General features: G+C 40.4%; 1 protein-coding gene across 2 annotated transcripts in view; it reads right to left on the bottom strand.

Moving 5' to 3' along the window:
• Myo3a (myosin IIIA) overlaps positions 1-23398 on the bottom strand; it is a 189231-nt gene that overhangs the window by 74641 nt on the left and 91192 nt on the right. For both annotated transcript variants that reach the window (XM_041641611.1, XM_041641610.1), the window contains exon 16: positions 2241-2367. In XM_041641611.1, coding sequence (XP_041497545.1) covers positions 2241-2367 — 127 coding nt within the window. The remainder of the gene's footprint in view (positions 1-2240; positions 2368-23398) is intronic.

Genomic DNA, 23398 nt, shown 5'->3' with positions numbered 1-23398 from the left:
ATTATTTTATACTTGAAAAGTCAAAGCATGCATTATCAAGGTTTCCAGGTACATAATCACTATGTCAACCTCAGACAACTGCTTCTGTTCTAGTACAACCTGCTTCCAAAGCCACACTTGATACAGAAAATAGGTATCTTAAAGGCAGGTCTGGACCAATTACATATGTAAAATGAAGGAAGAATGAATACATAAAAATTAGTATCATGATTATCTAGGCTGTGAATTTAATTCACAACAAATAAGGGATTATGGAATGTATGCCAATATTAAAAATAAAGGAACAAACAGAATATATTCTAAATAGGTAAAAACTATGTCACTCTGCACTGAGGCCTGAGGCTGCTGACAGTTGACACAGGGCCATAGTGTTCAATGCCCTTTTTTCTGTCATCCAGGACAAGCTGGGGGGAGGGGGAGAGGCCAGTATTGAGTGCCTGCAGCGTCTGCTACTACATCTTCACTATCCAGAACTTGTAACTAAAATATTTAAAGAGGTTGATTTTGAATGAAAATTAAAGGGCAAATGTTCTCAAAAAAAAAAAAGAGAAAATCAGTTGGATGCCTTAAATTATTAGGGACCTTTTTGTCAAGCTCCACTATTAAGAAAAAGTTTAATTTGAATTTTGTGTGCAAATGAATGGAAATAGAAAACACTATCCTAAGTGAGGGAACCCAGACCCAAAACGTTGTATATGGTATGTACTCATAAGTGGATTCTAGCAATAAACAAAAGACATTGAGCCTATAATTCCTTATCCTAGAGAACCTAAATAAGAAGGTGAACCCAAAGAAAAACATATAGTTATCCTCCTGGATATTGGAAGTAGACAAGATTGCTGGACAGGGGCTGGGAGCACGGGGGTGGGGGTGGGGTGGGGATATGGGGAAATGGGGAGAGAGAAGGGAGAAGGGGAGGATGGGGCAAGCTTGAGGGAATGGGATGGTTGGGATGGAGGAGGGGTGGATGTGGGAGCAGGGAAGTAGATATCTTAGTTAAGGGAGCCACTTTAGGGTTGGTAAGAGACTGGACTCTGGAGGGGTTTCCAGGTGTCGAAGGAGATGTCCCCAGCTTGTTCCTTGGGCAGCAGAGGAGAGGGTACCTGAACTGGCCTTATCCTATAGCCACACTGATGAATATCTTGCATATCACCATAGAACCTTCATCTGGCGATGGATGGAGATAGAGACAGAGACCCATACTGGAGCACTGGACTGAGATCCCAAGGTCCCAATGAGGAGCAGAAGGAGAGAGAACATGAGCAAGGAAGTTAGGACTGCGAGGGATGTGTTCACCCACTGAGATGGTGGGACTGATCTAATGGGAGATCACCAAGGCCAGTTGGACTGGGACTGATGGAGCATGTGATCAAACCGGACTCTCTGAATGTGGCTGATGGTGGAGGCTGACTGAGAAGCCAAGGACAATGGTGCTGGGTTTTAATTCTACTGCATGGATGGGCTTTGTGGGAGCCTAGTCTGTTTGGATGCACACCTTCCTGAACCTGGGGGGGTAGGCGGCGAGGACCTTGGACTTCCCATAGGGTAGGGAACCCTGACTGCTCCTAGGACTGGAGAGGGAGGGGAAGGAGGAGGGGGTGTAGGGGGAGGGGAGGGAAGTGGGAGGAGGTAGAAATTTTCAATAAAAAATAAAGAGAAGAAAAAGTTTGATTTGGAACAAGAATGATGTGAGTCTCTTGTATGGAAAATGAAAAATTAATTAACCTATGACAAGTGAGTCAATGGAATCCAAATAGTAAAATCACAATGGATACAGGTTATAAACACTAGAGGACAATTTTAATTCTTTTTTGTACAGGTCAACTACATCTTATCAATATTTTCTGCATTTTCATATTAAAACATAATATCTTTCATAGTCATAAAAGCTTGGCTTCTGAAAATATTGTTCATAGTAATCATTTTACATGTGTAAAGACTGTTTTTCTTAATTGACTTTTTTTTTTAGTTCTTCAAGACAGGGTTTCTCTGTGTAATTCTGAATGTCCTGTAGACCAGGTTGACCATGAACTCAGAGATCCTGCTGCTTCCCAAGTTCTGGGACTAAGGGCATGCGCCACTATGCCTGGCTTAATAGCTGGTTTTTACAACTTCTATACAACTGAGTCTGAGCATTCTTTGTGAGAGCTACATGAGTAAAAGTGTTTGAAATTATACCCACATGACCCAGCATAAGCTATGAAAGAGTTCAGTCTTGAATGGAAGGCAATACAACTCACAGTTCTCCAGAGCTGCGTGATTGCAGATGTAGCTCTTGTCCATCTGGTACTCAGTTGCCACAGAGGAGAATTCAATGTTTCCAACATTCAAGATTGCGGCGAGCACACTATACACACTTCCAAGTTGCTAAAATATATCACAGAAATAGTAGCATCAAATGTGGTCTACAGCAATATAAGGACTATGACTGGGAACAGATGGAGGAAAGCCTTGGATTCTAGCACAAGAAGGTCACTCTTCATATGGTGATGCCAGACTAAGACCCAATCAGGCAAGGATTCAAGCAGGCTCAGTCTCATTCATTATTGTGACTTTGGAGATCAGCATAAAGCTGTTTCCTTGTGAGCACTTAGAATATTTTATAAATGTTAGTATAAATTAAAATAGACAGGAGGAACACTCCTCAGAGGAAAGTAGAAATATTCTTTAGGTTATAGATATTCTATCCATGTGAACTTTAGGATGCAGTGTTGTTTTTATCACATGTACATTTTCTGCAGGCCATCTTAGATGTGAAGTTAGTGCATGGATTGAGGAAGAGTCTAGTGAGATTATGTGTGCTGACTGAGGGAGAGTCTGGAAAGAAGAATCAAGAGATCCCATAATCCAAATCCAAGGAGGCATGATGCTTAAGGCTAGGCATAAGACTATAGAATACAGCTCAGAGTTTTCATAGTATTCATTACTATTTAACATAGATTATTACTGCTCAGGAACACGCAGGCACACATGCAAGCTTGTATGTGATTCTCTCTGAAGACACTGGGGAGGGGGACTTATCAAGGTATGTTTGCAAGTCATGGTATTATTCCAACTACCTTCATGTTACAGGAGACCCAGAAGACAGCAAACCATGATCCCAATTTAGCAAGCCTTGAAGCTATATCAAAGATGCTTATCCTCAGGTTCAGGCATCTTGAAGCTATATTGCTTGCTGGTACATGAGGCCCAGAAGACAACAAAACATGACCCAAACTTAGCATGCCTTGCACTTATATTGAAGAAGCCCAGCCTCAGGTCCAGGCATGTCTGTGACTGAGGGAGAAATTGAACTGTTCACAGCATAAAAACTTGTCTGTCTACCCAACTACCCATCTTCAGGGCTGACAATCACCAAATAGCTTAAAGTAATTTGTGTTCTGTAGTAAGCAAAACATTTCTTCTTACGTAGAAAGTCAGCAAAGTTTGATAGATCTAAAAATTTTTCATGGACTTTGAGAGAACTGGAATTTGAAGCCTGTATCTTATCTCCCAGGATGCATGTTCCTTTTTCACTGAAGAAGGAAAGCAGCGTGGAGGAACAGACAACTCCCACAGTTCCACGGACCTAGGCCAACTTCAGCACTACTTTCTCTTTTTTTGTGGGATAACATACAACTACATGCAATTCCAGAGTCACAGATACTTCTGAGCCTGAAAACAATATCAAAATAAGAATAAACTCACCAGGGGTAAATTCTAGCCCTTCAGGAAAAAGTTTTTTTTTAGTTTTGCTTGTTTTGTTTTTAATAAGGAAATGAGATAATAGGAGACTGTATAAATTCTAAAGGAATTCTGTGTACTTTCAAGTGTGTTAGTGTTCAAGTTATCAAGTTAGTTAGATATAATCTGTCTAATATAATTTCTACATATTTTTTTTCTGATATAGGTGTAAATATACTGGGAACATAAAACCATTGTTGGGACTGGCAAGATGGCTTAATAGGTAAAGGTGTTTGTTGTCAAGCCTGACAGTTGGAGATCAATCTCTGGACCAACACCATGAAGGAAAGAACCAATTTAATTTTTTTTATTGCTTTTATTGAGCTATATACTTTCTCCATTCCCCTCCTTTTTTTCTCCCCTCCTCTTCTTCACTCTCCCATGGTCGCTATTTACTCCCAGTTTACTCAGTAGATCTTGTCTTTTTCTTCTTCCTATGTACATTAGATCCATGTATGTCTTTCTTGGGGTCCTCTTGCTATCTAGGTTCTCTAGGATTGTGAATTGTAGGCTGGTTTTTCTTTGCTTTATGTCTACAAGCCCCTTATGAGTGAGTACATATGATATTTGTCTTTCTGGGTCTGGGTTACCTCACTCAGTATGATGTTTTCTAGATCCATCCATTTGCTTGCAAATTTCAAGATGTTGATGGAGGAAGGTCATTGGCTAATAAAGGCACTGCCCTGGCCCATTTTATTGGTTAGAGGATAGGTGGGAGGAGAAAACAGGACAGAACACTGGGAGGAAGAGGAAGTGAGCTCAGAGACTCCACAGCTCTCTCGGGAGCAGACGCCTCAGAGAGAGACGCCATGCCCCGCTCCTGGGATGAAGCTCCGACCCAGGATGGACTAGGCTAGAATCTCCCCGGTAAGCGCACCTTGGGGTGCCATACACAGATGATTAGAAATGGGTTAAATTAATATGTGAGAATTAGCCTAGAAGAGAATGGGCCAAGCAGTGATTAAAAGAATACAGTGTCTGTGTGTTGTTATTTCGGGGCATAAGCTAGCCGAGCAGGCAGCCGGGGTGATGGGAACGCAGCCCTGCCGCCCTTATTACTTCATATGGCGCCCACGTGGACAACTGCTTCCACATAAAGCCTGAGACAGCTTGGGAAGTAATTCTAGAACAAAATGAAAGCATTGTGCCTGGTTTCTTGGTAGCAGCAATTTCTCGGTTCTACTCTGCTTGCCAGAGGCAAGCAAGCACCTCATCTAAGAGAGGCTTCCCGACTCAGCTTTAGCTGCAAAGTCTGCAGCTCATTAAGAGGTCCTGCCACGAAACACTTAAACGGTGTTGATTAAAAGCTGAACTCATGCTTTTCGGTTTTCAGCCGTAGCAGGAAAAAAGCTGCACCGTTTAAAAATGCCGGCTTTCTGGGCCATCCTGCCAGGGCAAACTCTGACTGTTTGAGGCAGGAGGGCTGACTACTGAGAGAGAGGACTTGAGTGTTGTCTGTTGTAGCTCACTTGCTGGCAGGGACCTTGAAATGCCATACAGTTGTTGCAGTAAACATGGCTACAGCCTGTATATCAGGCTGTATTACAGGCTGGAAAGCTAAGGAATGGACTGGATCTAGCTGGCAAAGCCACGCCTTTAGTCCTACTGATATTGCTTGGTAAATTAAAGACTCATGTGGTCAGAAAAAGAGAGATATACAGTAAAGAGAGATTCAGAGACAAAGAAAATTTTTAAATGGTTTACAATGTGTTAAAAATATATGCAGACTAAAAGTTGAAGTTCATAAAAAAAAGGAAGAGAGTTGTTGTGTGTGGTAGCACACGCCTTTAATCCCAGTGCCTAGAAGGCAGAGACAAACAGATCTCTGTGAGTTCAAGGTGTAGTAGTGTACACCTTTAATCCCAATGCCTGGGAGGCAGAGACAGGCGGATCTCTGAGAGTTCAAAGACAGCCTGGTCTACAGAGTTACTTCAGGTCAAAGATACAGAGAACCTGTCTCAAAAAGCAAAGAGTTAAAAGTAAAAATAAACAAAATAGAGGTTAAAACACAGCTGCACAATAAGATGGAAAATAAACAGAGAATTTTGATACTGTATGCTATTATGCTCTCTTTGAATTGTTTGAATGCTGAGGAAGGACAAACAACTGCTAAAAGATATTTGTTTATAAATGCTGCTGAACTAATCCAACATAGATACTTTGAAAATGCCTTAAATTTGAAATTTGGATCTAAAGACATGATACTTTGGAAAGGAGTTTCTTATTTTGTTTTCACAGAGGATGAGACGCTGTTCATTTCTTCTACTCCGATTTGGTATGATGGACCACGCCCTCCTGAAGGGTTGGTGTGAACACCTTCAGAAAATTGCTTCGCTCAACTGCCAACTGAGATGAAACTAGCACACAGGTTATACCATGAAAAGACCTAATTAACGACGCCCCCATTCAGCAGGAAGCAGTTTGGAGAGAAAAAACTGCGCCCATGTTCCCAAATATGGTTTATAAACATCCTTTTACATTTAAAGGGGGATATGATATAGATATGAATAATTTACATTAGTATAGATTTTGCTTTATTGATAGAAATTTAAGGTCAATTTTGTTATATGTATAAGTGTTTCTGATTTTGATTAAGGTATTGTGATTGTGTAGTTCATTTAAATATGTACTGTATAATTGAGAAATATAGGTTGTTAATGGATAATCATCAATAATAGTAAAGCTTGTAGTCATGTTAGTTAGATTTTCTAGATATATAGAGATATATTTTAGATAGACATTCTTCTTGTCTTTCAAAGATTACAGAATAGGACATTTAATGTTTTAATAACTGAGGACTTTTCATGACAATGAGACACTCTGCTCCTGGCAGCACCAATCTACTTCAAGAGGAAGATGGGCATCGAAGAGGCACCTTATGGGGTTTGATAGCCATTTGGGCAAGAAACTGCTCTTGCCTGGACTATTGCATAAACTGGAAACAGAGAACCCGCAGAGAGAGGACTACTGAACTTGCCTAAGGTGAGATGATCTTTCGGGGTTCCTGATTCATGAAAGAGTCTGCGAGACATTCTGCAGGACACAACAGATAGTGACTGAACTGACTTTGAATTTTCCTGCTTTATGGAAATGTCTGCTGGATACCATGGGCCTGAAGGCTGAAGATGGATGCCCCAACGGTACAGAGGAACTTTGGGTGACTGTCCAGGCAGCGAGATGTCTCTGTCATTTCTAGAGTTTTAAAAGTTTCTTAGTTCTTTTTTACTTAGGTAATATTATATCTTTCTGGAGTCTTTGATGGAGTTAAGAATAGTTAGTTATAGTTATAGTTTTCCTTAGTTATGATAAAGATTATTGTAACTTTTACTTGATAACTGTTTTGTTATATGTAATTTTGCTATGTTAAATCATTTTTTTTTTTTTTGTTTAAACCGAAAAAGGGGAAATGATGGAGGAAGGTCATTGGCTAATAAAGGCACTGCCCTGGCCCATTTTATTGGTTAGAGGATAGGTGGGAGGAGAAAACAGGACAGAACACTGGGAGGAAGAGGAAGTGAGCTCAGAGACTCCACAGCTCTCTCGGGAGCAGACGCCTCAGAGAGAGACGCCATGCCCCGCTCCTGGGATGAAGCTCCGACCCAGGATGGACTAGGCTAGAATCTCCCCGGTAAGCGCACCTTGGGGTGCCATACACAGATGATTAGAAATGGGTTAAATTAATATGTGAGAATTAGCCTAGAAGAGAATGGGCCAAGCAGTGATTAAAAGAATACAGTGTCTGTGTGTTGTTATTTCGGGGCATAAGCTAGCCGAGCAGGCAGCCGGGGTGATGGGAACGCAGCCCTGCCGCCCTTATTACTTCAAGATGTCATTATTTTTTTCTGCTGTTTATACTCCATTGTGTAAATGTACCACATTTTTTCTTATTCATTCTCCAGTCGAGGGGCATTTAGGCTGTTTCCAGGTTCTGACTATGACAAACAATGCTGCTGTAAACAGAGTTGTGCACATGTCCTTGTGGCATGATTGAGCATCCTTTGGGCATATACCCAAAGCTGGTATTGCTGGGTCTTGAGGCAGGTTGTTGCCTAATTTTCTGAGAAATTGCCATACTGATATCCAAAGGAGCTGTACCAGTTTGCACTCCCACCAGCAATGGATGAGTGTTTGTTCCCTTTACCCCACAACCTCCCCAGCATAAATTGTCATCAGTGTTTTTAATATTGGCAATTCTTACAGGTGTAAGATGGAATCTCAGAGTTGTTTTGTTTTGTATTTCTCTAATGTCTAAGGATGTTGAACATTACCTTAAATGTCTTTCAACCATTTTAGATTCTTCTGTTGAGAGTTCTCTGTTTAGGTCTGTACTCCATTTTTTTTTTATTGGATTATGTGTTCTTTTGGTGCCTAATTTCTTGAGTTCTTTGTATATTTTGGAGGTCAGACCTCTATCTGATGTGGGGTTAGTGAAGATCTTTTCCCATTCTATTGGCTGTTGTTTTGTCTTATTGACCATGTCCTTTGCTTTACAGAAGCTTTTCAGTTTCAGGAGGTCCCATTTATTAATTGTTTCTCTCAGTGTCTGTGTTGCTGAGGTTATATTTAGGAAGTGGTCTCCTTAGCACAACTATCTTAACAGCTAAGGTGATGGTATTTAGGGAAGCATGGTGCTTTGTTTGATGCTTGAAAATGTTTAATTTCTTTCATAAATATTTTTTGATCTCAACTAAAATTCTGGCTGAGAATTCAAAGAAAACATGTTAGCCTGTGACTTTAGACTATCATAGAAAATGTTTTTAAAAAGTTAAAGAAGAAAACAAGGGTCCTTCCTGTCTTAGATATAACAGATGATTTTATGCAAATATAAGCAAAAGTCCTTGCTGGAGTGTGAACTAAATGGTGTGGTAACAATGTTAGGCAGCCAGGTAAGTCACCAAACCTCTTAGTATTTATTGTAAATGTATATAATGGAAAAGTGGACTTGGAAATTTCATGGTTTAAACATTTTGGCATTTTCCAATTTGTGTTATTTTTTTAGAGATTGTCTAACTTTGATTTGCCTGTATTTTGATATTTGTTAATTCACAAGTGCACATGTCAATTGTAAACCCTGGGAAGGTTTAAGAGACAAGGACACTATGGGTGTTGTCAACACTGACAACAGCAAATGGGGAAGGAGACAGAGAAGCAGAGTGGCACCACTGTGCTGCAGAAAGCTGTGAAGGTGGGATGCTGTGCTCAGAGGGTGCAGGGCTCATGCTGCATGGACTGTCAGTGAAGCTCTTCTTTCAGCTACTGACCAAGGACAGACCAGAGAAAGCCAGTAGGAGTGCAATCAATTCAGATCTGGGTGAAAGAAAAAATAATCACCCACTCAGTTCAAGCACAAAGCTGGTTTTATCTCATGGTTACTCAACATTGTCTTCCATCAAGAGAGATGGAAGTGAACATTGACTCTTATGAATGTGACTTAGATGTGAACAAACCAATTTTACACTGGTTCCTTGTTCATAAGACAGAAACCTCTGGATCTGGGAATGAGTGGTTAGAAGCTAGGGAGAGAGGTGATGAAAAGGGCAGTGCTGGATTTGAACTTGAACTTTGACAAAGAGGCACTAGAAGCAACTATGTCCAAGAAAGGGTCACCGGAGGGGTGGACTTAGGGCTACACTAGTATCACAGCAGCCAGAGCAGCAAATGTCTTCTTTGTACTTAGGGTTTATAGTAAGATGAAATGCCCAGGGATGGTGGCAGGGTCAGGGAGAAGAGTTGTCTTTTAAGCAAGAATAAGAGCAAAAGATTTTAGCCAGTCCTAGAGGTGCAGGATGTAATCCCAGCAGGCTGAAGCAGGACGATCACAAGTCTAAGATCTGTGTGGGCTACAGAGTGACTTTAAGGAGTACAGGGCCAGACAAAGTAGCTTAGAGATACTATCCTAACAACAGCAACAAAGGACTGGACATGTAGGTCAGTGACATAGCATCTGTCTGACATGCACAAGGCTATCAATTCAATGCTCAGTATGGGAAAATTAGGAAAAATTTTCAAGTGGCCACTTCTGCTATCCGGGACACTGATTACAGCATGTTCTCTTGCTTGATAGAGCAACGCTGAAATAAAGCCAGCTTTGCTTCAACCTGTGAATACCATTCATTTATTTCAAACCATACGTTCCATATTTAAGCATACTTAAGACTAATTAAACAGTTAACTATGAGCCTGTGTTTGGGAAAGAATGGAATCTCTACAGCTTTTCTTCCATCTCTGGATGGGGGTCACAAATCACCCACATATGGCTGTGTCAGAGTTGCTCCCTCACACTGAAAGCCGTTATAAATATTCACTAGTAATAAAAAGATCTATTTCCTGACAGCTACCAGTTATCTCTATCTCCCCAAATTAAGACCAACAGTAAAGATTTCAACATGACTGGGCATCTACCCTTTGGAGTACATAGCATATATAGGCACACACACACACTGCCACGCTTCACATGTGATCCACAATGAGTTCTTCATATCTTGGACTTATCCTTTTCATTTACATCATAACACAGAACAGGCAAAGTATGCTATTAATCAAGTCCATTCTCCTGTCTCCATATAACAATTCAGTCATTCTGCTTTGTCCGCTGCTACCACTACCACCACCTCCTTCTCACCCCTTCCTCTATGGTTTTGGAGTGAGGTGCAAATAGGAAAACTAAATGCACATATTGGAGTCTTTTAAAAACTCAATGCCATCTCACTGGAAGAAAATTTTTGATGTTACATGCCTCATCTAAGAACAAAGTCTGTAAGCTTCTCCAAAAGTCCTTAAAGAGATATCAGAGTTTCGCTACACTTTATAGGCTAGAGGGTGTTTTGTGCATTAACAGAGAAAAGGAAACTAGTCTTCTCCTTTTTGCCCTAGAAACCACAGCATCATCAAGTTTCTAGGTAACAACTATAACTTGCTAGTTACAGAATAGAGAGCCTAGGGGCTGGAGAGATGGCTCAGAGGTTAAGAGCACTGCCTGATCTTCCAAAGGTCCTGAGTTCAATTCCCAGCACCCACATGGTGGCTCACAACCGTCTATGAGATCTGGTACCCTCTTCTGACCTGCAGTCATATACAGGCAGAACACTGCATACAAAATAAATTAAAAAAAAAAGAATAGAGAGCCTAAGCAGTCACTCAAAGCTCCAGGTAGAGTCCATCCATCAGTGGAAAGAAAGAAAGAATATATCATTCAAGAATAAGGATATTCAAATCAGAGTGTCTACTTCTAAACCAGTTCCCTGATGGGGAATGCAGAATCAGAAGCCCCATCCTGAGGGAGACAGAACTGACAGATACATACAGAATACTTAATTAATCAGATAGATTCTTCTCAGGAGCCCATCAAATCCTCTCTGAAATAGATCATATCATCACTTATAAATCAAGTCTTAACAAATATAAAATAATCAAATAATTTCTTATGCCTTTGTCATATAACAAAGGGAATAAAGCATGAATAAATAGTAATAGAAACTATATAAAAGCATGAAACTGAACAACGTATTCTTGAATGACCAGTGAATCACTGAAGAAAAAGAAACAAAAAACAAAAAAATAGGGAGGAGAAATTGGAAAAAAATAGAGTCAAGAAAAAATAAAAGTACAAATTACCAGAACATTTAGGCTTTGGCTAAGGGAAGTCTATGGAAGTTTTAGCTAGAGAACTTAGATAGAGCTCAAATAAATGATCTAATGATGCATGCCAGGGTGCTATAAAAACAAGAACAATAAATACTTTAAGTCAGTCAAGGTAAAGAGTTAATAGCAATCAGGACAGAAATAATGAATGGAGATTGAAAGAGCAATATATAGAATATATTGAATATATAGAACCAATAAGTGAATTGGTTCTTTGAAAAATGATAAGATGGTAAATTCTCAAATAAACTAACCAAATAAAAAGTTCCAAAGCTGGATAACTAGAGACAAAAAGGATGGCAATTTCAATATATTCCAAGGAGATCCAGGGAATTGGTAAGCAATACCTTGGAAATTTATATTCTCAAATACTTGGACACCCTAGAATAAAATGACAAACTCCCATGCACAATATGACATACAAAAATTACATTAAGAAGATATACAAAAAACCAGTAGGTGCACAGCAAGTAAAGAGATTGAAGCAATAATAAAAACTCTCCCAACAAAGAACACCTTAAGTAGATACTGGAAGGAGTCATTGAAAAATTTTACCAGACCTTGAAAAAAGAGTTAACACCATTGCTTTTCAAACTGTTTAATAACAGAAACAGAAGAAACACTGCTAAAGTTATGCCATGGAGCCAGCATTATGCTAATATCAAATTGAATATGGGCACAACAAAAAGAAAACTACAGACTAAGTTCCTCAAGAAGATGGTAATAGGTGTGAACATTATCAATAAAATTTGTGCAAGCCAAATCACTAAGTCAGTATACCATGAACATTTTGGTTTTATTCTAGGGATAGAAAGATAGGTCACTGTGAACACATCAAGAAATGTAACACAGTACATGCACTTAAGAATTGAAATTATTGCCCTGTTTAGTTGCTGAGGAATCCCATCAGGACAGGTGAGTGTATGCTATCCTGGGGCTGACTGTCCCGGAAGAGAGCACAAACCCCCCCTCCCCCAGCTCCTTCTGCAGGGCTGTCTTTATTTCGCACGACCCAGCACCCCCAGCACCCCTCCCCAACCCTCCCCTGCTGTATGCTAGGACCAGTGCTCAAGTTCAGTTTTAAGCTCCTAAACTAAGGCGACCCACCCAGAGCGGTGAGTGCCTGCCTACCGGGCAGGCCTCAGGGTCCCCTGTAAGGGAGCCGGGCACCTTCAGCTCCGGCACCAGGCTTCCTGCGCGCTCCTGGAAACCACCCCCCCCTTGCTCCATTCATCCTGTTGGCCCTGGATCATTGGGCTACTGGTGGCCCTGTTTAGTTGCTGAGGAATCCCATCAGGACGGTTGCTGAGGAATCCCATCGGGACGGGAACGGTTCCTGCTTCTACTCTGAAGAGATATACACAGAGAGTCAATCACAGCAAAGACTGGACCAAGAGACCAGGCCTCTCCTGGCTCCATTTGAAGGAAGAGATGGGAAGGCGCCAATGCAAGAATTCCTCCAACAACCTGAAAGGCAACATGACACCACCAGAACCCAGGGATCCCGAAATAAGAAGCATTGTACACCCTACTCCTGAAGAAATAGAAGAAATCGACTCAAAAGTGAACTATATGAAAATAATAGAGGACCTTAAACAGGAGGTGAAAAACTGCCATAAACAATTAGAGATTACAAACAAAAAGGTAGAGGAAATGAATAAATCGCTCAAAGACATGCAAGAAAACCAAGAGAAACAAGAAAAAGCAATCAAACAGGTTAGGGAAGCGGTTCAAGACATGAAGAATGAAATGGAAGCAATGAAGAAAGCACAAACTGAGGGAAGAATGGAGATGGAAAATCTGGGTAAACGAACAGGAACGACAGAGACAAGTACTAACAACAGATTACAAGAGATAGAAGAGAGAATATCAGACACTGAAGATACCATAGACAAAATAAACACACTGATCAAAGAAAACAGCAAAACCAACAAATTCTCATCACAAAACATTCAGGAAATTTGGGACACAATAAAAAGACCAAACATAAGAATAATTGGAGTAGAAGAAGGAGAAGAAGTGCAGCTCAACGGTACAGAAAATATACTTAATAAAATTATAGAAGAAAACTTTCCCAACCTGAAGAAAGAGGTACCTATGAAGGTTCAAGAAGCATATAGAACACCAAATAGGCTGGATCAAAAAAAAAAGAAACATCCCCTCGCCATATAATAATCAAAACACAAAATATACAGAATAAAGAAAGAATATTAAGAGCCGCAAAGGAAAAAGGCCAAGTTACTTATAAAGAACCTTCATCTGGTGATGGATGGAGATAGAGACAGAGACCCACACTGGAGCACTGGACTGAGCTCCCAAGGTCCCAATGAGGAGCAGAAGGAGGGAGAACATGAGCAAAGAAGTTGGGACCACGAGGGATGCACCCACCCACTGAGACAGTGGAGCTGATCTATTGGGAGCTCACCAAGACCAGCTGGACTGTGACTGAAAAAGCATGGGATAAAACTGGACCCTCTGAGCATGGCGAACAATGAGGGCTGATGAGAAGCAAAGGACAATGGCACGGGGGTTTGATCCTACGTAATGTGATGGCTTTGTGGGAGCCTAGCCAGTTTGGATGTTCACCTTCCTAGATATGGACGGAGGGGGGAGGTCCTAGGTCTTACCATAGGGCAGAAAACCCTGACTGCTCTTTGGACTGGAGAGGGAGGGGGAAAGGAGTGGGGGGAGGGGGAGAAGGATGGGAGGAGGGGGCGTAGGGTGGGAGGAGGGGGAGGGAAATGGGAGGCTGGGAGGAGGTGGAAACTTGTTTTTTGTTTTTTTTTCTTTCTCCTTTTCTCAATAAAAAAAAGTAAAAAAAAAGAATTGAAATTATTGAAAAATCATATTTCAATAGATACAAAAGAGGCCTTTGACAAAGTCCATCACATGTCCTCCTCTTGGGATAAAGAGAACCTCAAAGAAACTAGAAGTGGTAGATACATACTTGAGCACCATAAACAACACACATGACAAACCTATAACTAACATATTAAATGAAAAACTTAAAAGGATTTCTTTTTCTAAAACCTGGAATGAAGCAAAGTTGTTCAGTCAAGTGCTCAAAGTCTTAGCTAGAGCAGTAAGACAAGAAAAATGAAATAAGGCAGAATGGAAGAAAAAAAATTACTTCTATTTGTAGACAATATAATCATATCCTTAAATGGCCTAAAGACTGTGCAAGAAAACATTTAGTTCTGATAAGTACTTTCACTGGAGTAGCAAGATACATAACAAATACCAGAAAACTATCAGCTCTTCTATATTCCACGAACAAATCTGGCAAAAGAGGAAAACAACTAGCCAATTTCATTTATGACTTTAGCAAAACAAACATAAAATACTTCAGAATAAGTGTAATTGAGGCAGTAAGAGATCTGTACTATACCAACTTTAAGACACTGAAGGAATTACGACCGATGAAAAAGGTGAAAAGACTTTAACAATCATGGATGGGCACAATTTATTGTGAAACGGCTTATTACCAAAACCAATCTTTAAATTCAACACAACCCACCAAACATTCCAATAATATTTTTTTACCATATTAGGAAAAATAATTTTAAAATTCATGTGAAAATAGAAATGATCCCAAACAAGAAACACAATAAAAGCACAAAGCCTACAGCATTAAAATCTCAAATTACATCACAGAGCCACAGTGAAAAAACTCTCATGGCAGCATCATAAAAACAAGCACACAGACTAACAGAATAGAACAAAGGCCTCAGAAATAGCCCAGATGACTGCAGACGCATTTTAAAAAGGTGTCAAAAGTGCATTTGAAAGAGAAGGGGTACTCAATAGCCTGCCTGCAGCAAGCAAGGTAGGTGCTTTGTTTACGAGCTACCCAACCCGCATGGAGATCTGATCTCAGCACCAGGAGAGCCATCATTGGGGTGAGTGAGTTTCTGAACCTTGGCAGCAGCCCAGGACATGGAACTCAGATGTTCCTCATTCCCCCCCCCCCACTTCCTGGTCTTCCCACAGGGACTATACTCCCCACATACTGCCTCTCTCTTCCTATCCACCCAGCTTGCATTCAGAACCCTCCCACCTTCTGCCTCCCTTCCCTCTTTGGGCACATAACATCACCCTGCTCAGCCTGTCTGGGCGATGGGGCCTAATCCTGAGGGCAACAGGGCTGGAGGGAGTTCCTTTGTCTCAATAGCCTGCCTTCAGCAAGCAAAGTGGGAGCTTTGTTTACCAGATACCCAACCAGCACAAAGATCTGATCTAGGCACCAGGAGAGCTATCACTGGGGCACAAGGAGAGCCATCACTGGGGAGTGCTATCACTGGGAAGGTACATTAGTGGAGAAGGAGACCTGATCCTGTAAAAGAAGATCCATAGGGGAGCATTCAGAGGAAGAGATGGGCAGGCGCCAATGCAAGAATTCACCCAACAATCTAAAAAACAACATGAAACCACCAGAACCCAGCGACCTCAAAACAGGAGGACATGAACACCTTAGTCAAGAAGAAGTAGAAAAAATTGACTTTATGAAAGTGATTGACGCCCTTAAACAGCATGTAAAAAATGCCCTTATAGAAATAGATGAGAAGTATAACAGAGAGTTTGAAGAATTGAATAAATCAGTGAATGATACCCTAGGAAATAAAGGAAAAATAATCAAACAGACAATGGAAACAGTTCAAGACTTGAAAACTGAAATGGAGGCAAAGAAGAAAACACAAACAGAGGGCCGCTGGACATGGAAAATCTAGGTAAACGAATAGAGACTACAGAAACAAGAATAACCAACAGAACACAAGAGATAGAAGAAAGAATCTCAGAATCTGAAGAATTCAGAGAAAATAGAGAAAATAAATGCACTGATCAAAGAAAACAGCAAGTCCAACAAACTCTCATCACAAACATTCATGAAATCCTGGACACAATAAAAAGACAAAACCTAAGAATAATAGGAGTAGAAGATAGAGAAGTGCAGCTGGACGTTCCAGAAAATATATTTAATAAAATTATAGAAGAAAACTTTCCCAACCTAAAGAAAGATACACCTATGTAGGTTCAAGAAGCATACAGAATACCAAATAGAATGGATCAAAAAACCCATCCCCTCACCATATAATAATCAAAACACAAATCATACAGAATAAAGAAAGAATATTAAGAGCTGCAAAGGAAAAAGGCCAAGTTACTTATAGAGGTAAACCTATCAGACTTACACTTGACTTATCTATGGAAACCATGAAAGCCAGAAGGTCCTGGATAGATGTACTGCAGAAACTAAGAGACCAGGGATGCAAGCCCAGACTACTATACCCAGCCAAGCTTTCATTCATTATAAATGGACAAAACAAAATTTTCCAGGATAAAAACAAATTTAAACAATACGTTGCCACAAATCCAGCCTTATAGAAAGTAATAGAAGGAAAATCACTAACAAAGGAGTCCAACAATGACTACAATAACTCAGACGTCTAGAGACCCTTCACCAGCGGAACTCAAAGAAGGGAAACACACAAACTCTACTACTAAAGAAGTGACTGGAGTTAACAACCACAGGTCATTAATATCACTTAATGTCAATGGACTCAATTCACCGATAAAATGGCACAGGCTAAGAGATTGGATATGAAAACAGGATCCAACATTCTGCTATTTACAAGAAACACATCTCAACCACAAAGACAGGCACCTACTCAGAGTAAAGAGCTGGAAAAAAGCTTATCAAGCAAATGCACCTAAGAAACAAGCAGGTGTGGCCATACTAATTTCTAACAAAGTTGACTTCAAACTTAAATCAATCAGAAGAGATGGAGAGGGACATTTTATACTCATAACAGGATGACGTCTCAATCCTGAATATCTATGCCCCTAATATAAAAGCACCCACGTACGTAAAAGAAACATTACTAAAACTCAAGGCAGCCATCAAACCGCACACACTAATAGGAGGAGACTTCAACACTCCTCTCTCACCAATGGACAGGTCAATCAGACAGAAACCTAACAGAGAAATAAGAGAATCAATGGAGATAATGAATCAAATGGACTTAACAGACTTATATAGAACATTCCACCCAAATAGGAAAGAATATACCTTCTTTTCTGCAGCTCATAGAACCTTTTCGAAAATTGACAACATACTCGGTAACAAAGCAAACTTCCACAGTTACAAAAAAAATCTTAGTAACCACCTGTGTCTTATCAGATCACCATGGATTAAAGTTATAATTCAACAACAATGCTACCCCCAGAAAACCTACAAACTCATGGAAACTGAACAGTCAACTACTGAACCATACCTGGACTAAGGAAGAAATAAAGAAAGAAAATAAAGTCTTCCTTGAATTCAATGAAAATAAAGAAACAACATACTCAACTTATGGAACACTATGAAAGCAGTCTTAAGAGGAAATTTCATAGCACTAAGTGCCCACTTAATGAAAACAGAGAAAGCACACATTGGAGACTTAACAGCCCACCTGAAAGCTCTAGAAAAGAAAAGAAGCAGACTCACCTAGGAGGAGTAGAAGACTGGAAATAATCAAACTGAGGGCTGAAATCAACAAAATAGAAACACAGAAATCTATCCAAAGAATCAATGAAACAAAAAGCTGGTTCCTGGAGAAAATCAAAAAGATTGATAAACCCCTATCCAAACTAATCAAACGGCAAAGAGAATATGCAAATTAATAAGATCAGAAATGAAAAGAGGGACATAACCACAGACACAGAGGAAATTCAGAGAATCATTAGATCAAACTACAAAAGCCTGTATGCCACAAAACTGGAAAATGTAAAAGAAATGGACACTTTTTTAGATAAATACCATATACAAAAGTTAAACCAGGACCAGGTGAACAATCTAAATAGACCTGTTAGTCGTGAAGAATTAGAAGCTGTTATCAAAAACCTCCCTACCAAAAAAAGCCCAGGACCAGATGGTTTCAATGCGGAATTCTACCAGAACTTCCAAGAAGAGCTAATACCTATAATCCTTAATGTATTTCACAATATAGAAACAGAAGAGTCATTGCCAAATTCCTTTTATGAAGCTACAGTTACTCTGATACCAAAACCACACAAAGACTCAACCAAGAAAGAGAATTACAGGCTAATCTCACTCATGAACATTGATGCAAAAATCCTCAACAAAATATTGGCAAACCGAATCCAAGAACACATTAGAAAAATTATCCATTATGATCAAGTAGGCTTCATCTCAGAAATGCAGGGCTGGTTCAACATACGAAAATCTATCAATATAATTCATCATATAAATAAACTGAAAGAAAAAAACCATATGATCATTTCATTAGATGCTGAAAAAGCATTTGACAAAATTCAACATCCCTTTATGATAAATGTCTTGGAGAGATTAGGGATACAAAGGTCATACCTAAATATAATAAAAGCTATATACAGCAAGCCGACAGCTAACATTAAATTAAATGGAGAGAAACTCAAAGCCATTCCACTAAATCAGGAACAAGACAAGGCTGTCCACTTTCTCCATACCTCTTCAATATAGTGCTTGAAATTTTAGCAATAACAATAAGACAACATAAGGGTATCAAGGGGATTCGAATTGGAAAGGAAGAAGTGAAACTTTCGTTATTTGCAGATGATATGATAGTGTACATAAGCGATCGCAAAAACTTCACCAAAGAACTCCTACAGCTGATAAACAGCTTTAGTAATGTGGCAGGATACAAGATCAACTCCAAAAAATCAGTCGCCCTCCTGTACACAAAGCATATGGAAGCAGAGAGGGAAAGCAGAGAAGCTTCACCTTTCACGATAGCCACAAACAGCATAAAATACATTGGGGTAACTCTAACCAAGGAAGTGAAAGATCTATTTGACAAGAACTTTAAGTCTTTGAAGAAAGAAATTGAAGAGGACACCAGAAAATGGAAGGATCTCCCTTGCTCTTGGATTGGGAGGATCAACATAGTAAAAATGGCAATTCTACCAAAGGCAATCTATAGATTCAATGCAATCCCCATCAAAATCCCATCAAAATTCTTCACAGATCTGGAGAGGATAATAATCAACTTTATATAGAAAAACAAAAAACCCAGGATAGCCAAAACAATCATATACAATAAAGGATCGTTTGGAGGCATTACCATCCCTGACTTCAAACTCTATTACAGAGCTACAGTATTGAAAACAGTTTGGTATTGGCATAAAAACAGAGAAGTTGACCAATGGAATCGAATAGAAAACCCGGATTTTAGCCCACAAACTTATGAACACCTGATTTTCGATAAAGGAGCAAAAAGTATTCAATGGAAAAAAAGAGAGTATCTTCAACAAATGGTGCTGGCAAAACTGGATGTCAACCTGTAGAAGAATGAAAATAGACCCATATCTATCACCATGCACAAAACTCAAGTCCAAATGGATTAAAGACCTCAATATCAGTTCGAACACACTGAACCTGATAGAAGAGAAAGTGGGAAGTACTCTACAACACATGGGCACAGGAGACCACTTCCTACGTATAACCCCAGCAGCACAGACATCAAGGGCCTCATTGAATAAATGGGACCTCCTGAGACTGAAAAGCTTCTGTAAAGCAAAGGACACTGTCGCCAAGACACAAAGGCAATCCACTGACTGGAAGAAGATCTTCACTAACCCTGCAACTGACAAAGGTCTGATCTCCAAAATATATAAAGATCTCTAGAAACTAGACCGTAAAAGGCTAATCAACCCAATTATTAAATAGGGCACTGATCTGAAGAGAGAATTCTCAACAGAAGAAGTTCAAAGGGCCAAAAGACACTTAAGGTCATGTTCAACTTCCTTAGCGATCAGTGAAATGCAAATCAAGACAACTTTAAGATATCATCTTACACCTGTCAGCATGGCTAAAATCAAAAACACCAATGATAGCCTTTGCTGGAGAAGTTGTGGAGAAAGGGGTACCCTCATCCATTGCTGGTAGGAATGCAAACTTGTGCAACCACTCTGGAAAGCTGTGTGGCGGTTTCTCAGGAAATTCGGGATTAACTTACCCCTGGACCCAGCAATACCACTCTTGGGAATATACCCAAGAGAGGCCTTATCATACAACAAAAGTATATGCTCTACTATGTTCATAGCAGCATTGTTTGTAATAGCCAGAACCTGGAAACAACCTAGATGCCCTTCAATGGAAGAATGGATGAAGAAAGTATGGAATATATACATATTAGAGTATTACTCAGCAGTAAAAAACAAAGACTTCTTGAATTTTGCATGCAAATGGATGGAAATAGAAAACACTATCCTAAGTGAGGTAAGCCAGACCCAAAAAGAGGATCATGGGATGTACTCACTCATATTTGGTTTCTAGCCATAAACAAAGGACATTGAGCCTATAATTAGTGATCCTAGAGAAGCTAAATAAGGAGAACCCAAAGAAAAACATATAGGCATCCTCCTGAACATTAACCTTATCAGGCGATGAAAGGAGACAGAGACAGAGACCCACATTGGAGCACCGGACAGAAATCTCAAGGTCCAAATCAGGAGCAGAAGGAGAGAGAGCATGAGCAAGGAAACCAGGACCGCAAGGGGTGCACCCACACACTGAAACAATGGGGATGTTCTATTGGGAACTCACCAAGGCCAGCTGGCCTGGGTCTGAAAAAGCCTGGGATAAAACTGGACTTGCTGAACATAGCGGACAATGAGGACTACTGAGAACTCAAGAACAATGGCAATGGGTTTTTGATCCTACTGCATGTACTGGCTTTGTGGGAGCCTAGGCAGTTTGGATGCTCACCTTAGAAGACCTAGATGGAGGTGGGGGTTCCTTGGACTTCCCACAGGACAGGGAACCCTGATTACTCTTTGGGCTGATGAGGGAGGGGGACTTTATTGGGGGAGGGGGAGGGAAATGGGAGGCTGTGGCGCGGAAGAGACAGAAATCTTTAATAAATAAATAAATAAATAAATAAATAAAATGCTAACTCCAAAAAAAAAGCAAAAAAAAAAAATCTGATCTCCAAAATATATAAAGAACTCAAGAAACTAGACTTTAAAATGCTAATTAACCCAATTAAAAAATGGGGCACTAAACTGAACAGAGAATTCTTAACAGAAGAAGTTCAAATGGCCAAAAGACACTTAAGGTCATGCTCAACCTCCTTAGCGATCAGGGAAATGCAAATCAAAACAACTTTGGGATATCATCTTACACCTGTCAGAATGGCTAAAATCAAAAACACCAATGATAGCCTTTGCTGGAGAGGTTGTGGAGGAAGGGGTACACTCATGCATTGTTGGTAGGAATGCAAACTTGTGCAACCACTTTTGAAAGCAGTGTGGCGGTTTCTCAGGAAATTCGGGATCAACCTACCCCTGGACCCAGCAATACCACTCCTGGGAATATACCCAAGAGATGCCCTATCATATGACAAAAGCATTGGTTCAACTATGTTCATAGCGGCATTATTTGTAATAATCAGAACCTGGAAACAACCTAGATGTCCTTCAATGGAAGAATGGATGAAGAAAGTGTGGAATATATACACATTAGAGTACTACTCTGCGGTAAAAAACAAGGACTTCTCAAATTTTGCATGCAAATGGATGGAAATAGAAAACACTATCCTGAGTGAGGTAACCCAGACCCAAAAAGATGAACATGGGGTGTACTCACTCATAATTGGTTTCTAGCCATAAATAAAGGTCACTGAGTCTATAATTTGTGATCCTAGGGAAGCTAAATAAGAAAGTGAACCCAAAGAAAGACATATAGTTATCCTCCTGGATATTGGAAGTGGACAAGATTGCTGGACAGGGGCTAGGAGCACGGGGGTGGGGGTGGGGTGGGGACATGGGGAGATGGGGAGAGAGAAAAGAGAATAGAAGGATGGGGCGAGCTTGAGGGAATGGGATGGTTGGGATGGAGGAGGTGTGGATGTGGGAGCAGGGAAGTAGATATCTTAATTAAGGGAGCCATTTTAGGGTTGGCATGAGACTGGACTCTGGAGGGGTTTCCAGGTGTCCAAGGAGATGTCCCCAGCTTGTTCCTTGGGCAGCAGAAGAGAGGGTACCTGAACTGGCCTTATCCTATAGCCACACTGATGAATATCTTGCATATCACCATAGAACCTTCATCTGGCGATGGATGGAGATAGAGACAGAGACCCACACTGGAGCACTGGACTGAGCTCCCAAGGTCCCAATGAGGAGCAGAAGGAGGGAGAACATGAGCAAGGAAGTCAGGACCACGAGGGGTGCACCCACCAACTGAGACAGTGGGGCTGATCTATTGGGAGCTCACCAAGGCCAGCTGGACTGTGACTGAAAAAGCATGGGATAAAACCGGACTCTCTGAACATGGCGAACAATGAGGGCTGATGAGAAGCCAAGGACAATGGCACGGGGTTTTGATCCTACTTCATGTTCTGGCTTTGTGGGAGCATAGCCAGTTTGGTTGTTCACCTTCCTAGACATGGACGGAAGGGGGCGGACCTTGGACTTTCCACAGGGCAGGGAACCCTGACTGCTCTTTGGACTGGAGAGGGAGGGGGTGAGGAGTGGGGGAGGGGGAGAGGAGTAGGAGGAGGGGGATGGAAATGGGAGGCTGTGAGGAGGCGGAAATTTTTTTTTTCAATAAAAAATAAAAAAAAAAAAGAAAGAGAGGTGCTCTTTAAATGATGCCCAGAGAACCGTATTTCCACATCTAAATAAGTAAAACTAGTCTTCTGGTCTTAACCTCTCAAAATCAGTTTACAGTTGATAAAAGATGTAAGACCTGAACTTCTGAAACAACAACAGACAAAGCATGTTAACCCACAGCATGGCAAAGCCTTTATGTAAGGACTCCACTTATAGGAAACAACCCCATGAACAGAAAGGAAGGATTGCATGACATTACAAAGTCCTGTACAGCAAATAGAATGAGATAACCTACAAAATGGGGAGAAAAAAATGTCTACTATACATTAGACTGGGATCAATATTTATACTCCATAAAGAATTGTAAAGCTTCAACCCTAAATATAAATTAAGCAAGAAACTGGCTAATGAATTGAATAAATAGTGTTATCTGAATGATATA

Source organism: Microtus oregoni, unplaced genomic scaffold, assembly GCF_018167655.1.
Source record: "Microtus oregoni isolate MIOR12 unplaced genomic scaffold, Mior012 000070F_ref0000104, whole genome shotgun sequence".
Classification (NCBI taxonomy): domain Eukaryota; kingdom Metazoa; phylum Chordata; class Mammalia; order Rodentia; family Cricetidae; genus Microtus; species Microtus oregoni.
This window is presented reverse-complemented; position numbering and strand designations above follow the sequence as displayed.